Source organism: Pinus tabuliformis, chromosome 9 (genome assembly GCF_031772625.1).
Source record: "Pinus tabuliformis cultivar Carrire ecotype Pingquan chromosome 9, CPIR1, whole genome shotgun sequence".
NCBI classification, from domain to species: domain Eukaryota; kingdom Viridiplantae; phylum Streptophyta; class Pinopsida; order Pinales; family Pinaceae; genus Pinus; species Pinus tabuliformis.
Window position 1 is genome coordinate 1,565,904,364 of NC_142307.1, and position 2,978 is coordinate 1,565,907,341.

General features: G+C 39.6%; 1 protein-coding gene across 1 annotated transcript; it reads right to left on the bottom strand.

Moving 5' to 3' along the window:
* Positions 1-1,402: 1,402 nt before the first annotated feature.
* On the bottom strand, positions 1,403-2,020 carry LOC149154614 (uncharacterized). Its single transcript, XM_089444175.1, has one exon. It carries the CDS (start codon positions 2,018-2,020, stop codon positions 1,403-1,405), a length of 618 nt encoding a protein of 205 aa, XP_089300301.1.
* Between the last annotated feature and the right edge of the window lie 958 nt (positions 2,021-2,978).

Sequence of the window (2,978 nt, forward strand, 5' to 3'; positions counted from 1 at the left end):
ACCTTCAAGGCTACATCAAACCATTTCACCTCGTAGCTAGCCCTACGAGGTATGAGAAGGCTCTCTCGGGTCAGATTCGATAGATCTTTCAATATGATTAGGCTGACCAATTAAGAATAAGGATTTTAGGCTAGTAAATTGATAGGGGGTTTGGATTTAATGATTTTTGGGGTTTTTTAATGGAATGACGGGGCTTTTCTGGGCTACATGGGCAAAATCACAGCTTCAAACAGAGAAATATAATGACTACACAGGTTATCAACTGAGGCAAGGTAGGCATGCAATTTAACACCAAATCTGGTTTCAAATGGGATGGCAAGACCGGTGAGGAGCTAAGGAGGGCAAATAATACTTCGAATCCTCCTTAAACAGAAGAAAACATAGAATTGAACAAACTTATAGGAGGAGCATATAATACTATGAATTCCTACCTAATCACTTCATTTGCTCAAATAGATATGATCATGAGGTGAATGAAACACAAAGGGAAAAAACTTATGCTAAATCAACATACCACATGAATCTCAGCAAACAGAGCTGTGAAATTCCATTAAATTCTCTGCAGAAAACTGTACAATGAAGCTCTGCTACGCTAGCAGCTCCCAGCGCTCAGAAAAAACTCTCCCTCCTCACTCACTCTCTCCCAACTTTTTTTATTACAAAATCATTATTTTTATAAACTATTCTAAAACAAAACAACAGATTGACCCACAATCTGGGCGCTGTTTGAAACTGAAATTACAAAAATTAACCTAAAAGCGTTACATCCATTCCATAAACAGAACAGTGTTCCCCTAAATCTGCTGATGATTAGGAGACAAAATCTGGAGCAAAATCTCATGAAATCAAGATTAAGTATCGAAATAGCAAATGTGTTTCTCTTGAAATCAAAAACTCCTGCGCTGTCTCACTTGAATTCCATTAATAGAACATGTAATAACTATCCCCTCATAAATCTCTAACCAAAAAGCCTAACAATTGGAGCGCAGACTCTTATGCATCTGGTAACAGGTGTTTGCAGGTGGCTGAAGTGAAGGGCAGGTGTCAATCCCATTTGCTGAAGCTACAGGCAATCCAATCTTGCATGCCACTTTGCAAACTGCGCCCCAAATCTCTGGAAATGCGCTGGCCATTCAAATAAGGAAATCTGAAGTCTTAAATAAGAAATTGAATCCTATTCTTCTGCCTATGATTGATATTCTGTGGCGTAAATGAGGGCCGGATCTAGTGCCTTGGCGTGGTTCCCTGTTTTACATTGGTCATTTAACCGCACCCCATCCATGTATTCCAAAACAAGAACTTTTTCTGCTGACCGGATGACTTCAGGAATAAGTACATCAACATAATTAGCAACGGAACTATCACTCTGCCTGCTTCGATAATTAAGGTTCCTGGCAACCTTTCATGTATTTTCAGCTTCTGTGTTGAAGTCGAGTTCTTTGGGTGCTTCATTACACCATTCATCAATCACTGGACTAAAATCATATTGTGGTTCTGCCCAGGCTATCCATTCAACAATTGTCCTAGCATTCTTCAAATCTTGAAGAATGACATCCTTGATGCCCTTATGCTGAACCTTTACAACCACATCCCGTCCATCCTTCAAACGACTTCGATGAACTTGGGCTATCGAAGCTGTGGCAAGAGGTGTTTCATCAAAATCCGTAAATATTTCACTTTTGGGCTTTCCCAACTCTTTCTCTATGGTCTGGTAAACCTCTGATAATGGACGAGGTGAAAGAGAGTCTTGTAACTGCTTGAGCAGCTGTATATAAACATCGGGAAGAACATCTGCACGGGTAGAGAGATACTGGCCTAATTTCACCCATAATCCTTCTAATTCAATCATGGCACTAAGAAGGCGATTAGCATTCCGTTCATGAGCTCTCTCCCATAGATCATCCCGTTTATCCACAGTAATCCATTCGTCCTTCTTCTGGATTGTCTTGTAATCCAAATATATTGTCAAGGCAACTGTAAATATTTTCAAACGCCTTCTGAAGTTGCTTCCCTGTCCCATTGACAAGAAGGGGATATGCACTTGCTTCCCTTTCCTTTGACTAGTTCCATCCAGTAGAATCCTCGTTTAAAGGACAAAATATATAACAATGGAGATGACTCCCACTCCAAAGACTATCTGTAACCTCCCCAAATAAAGGAATGATATAATATTAAATGCATTAACCTCATGGCAATTGTTCTCTTCTCACTTTACCGTGTAAATAACAAACATCGCTTGTCCATCTAAACATGAATGTGGTTTCTCCTTTCAATGGGCTTCAGGCTATCTGGCAGAGCATCTTATCACAATAATGGAAATCAACCCCTGGATGGAACAACGCTTGAAGAATGCCGAGAAGAAAAACGAATATGGGATTATTAAGTTAAAGCAACCATGTAGAGATATTGCTGCTTTACTCTGATGCCACCGCCACCATCAAACTTATCTACAATATATAGATACTCTGTTTCTCCATTTTGTAGATGATCAATTACAGGGAAACCATTATGACTATTGCTCTGTAGCATTGCAACTACATCTCCAACCTTAACGACACGTGGAAAATATGCAACCTTTTGATTTACACAAGCTTCTTTGGCAATCATATTGCGCATATACTGTTTTGGCCTCGATTCGAGCAATGGGATACCTCTCAGCCGAGCTTGCTCTTCATAAAATCCTCCATTAAAAACATCACCAACAGCCTTAGATATGAGAAGAACTAGCATAATCAGGGGCAAAAGCTGCAGATTGTTTGTGATTTCGACCATAATGACACAAAAAGACACGGTCATTCTCATGGATCCTCCAAGAAAAGACGCAGCTCCAGAGACACTTATTGCTGTCCTGACCTTTGAAAACATTATGCTTAATGCAAATGCCATAGTAATCAGAGATAATGTGAAAGAATAAACAAGTAGAAAAGTTACTTTTGTATCTGATACAGCAAAGATTCCAGTGACTTTGGCCATCAAAA

Coding starts and splice junctions, on each gene's coding strand:
- LOC149154614 (XM_089444175.1), bottom strand. CDS start 2,020: ATGGGACAGGGAAGCAACTTCAGAAGGCGTTTGAAAATATTTACAGTT.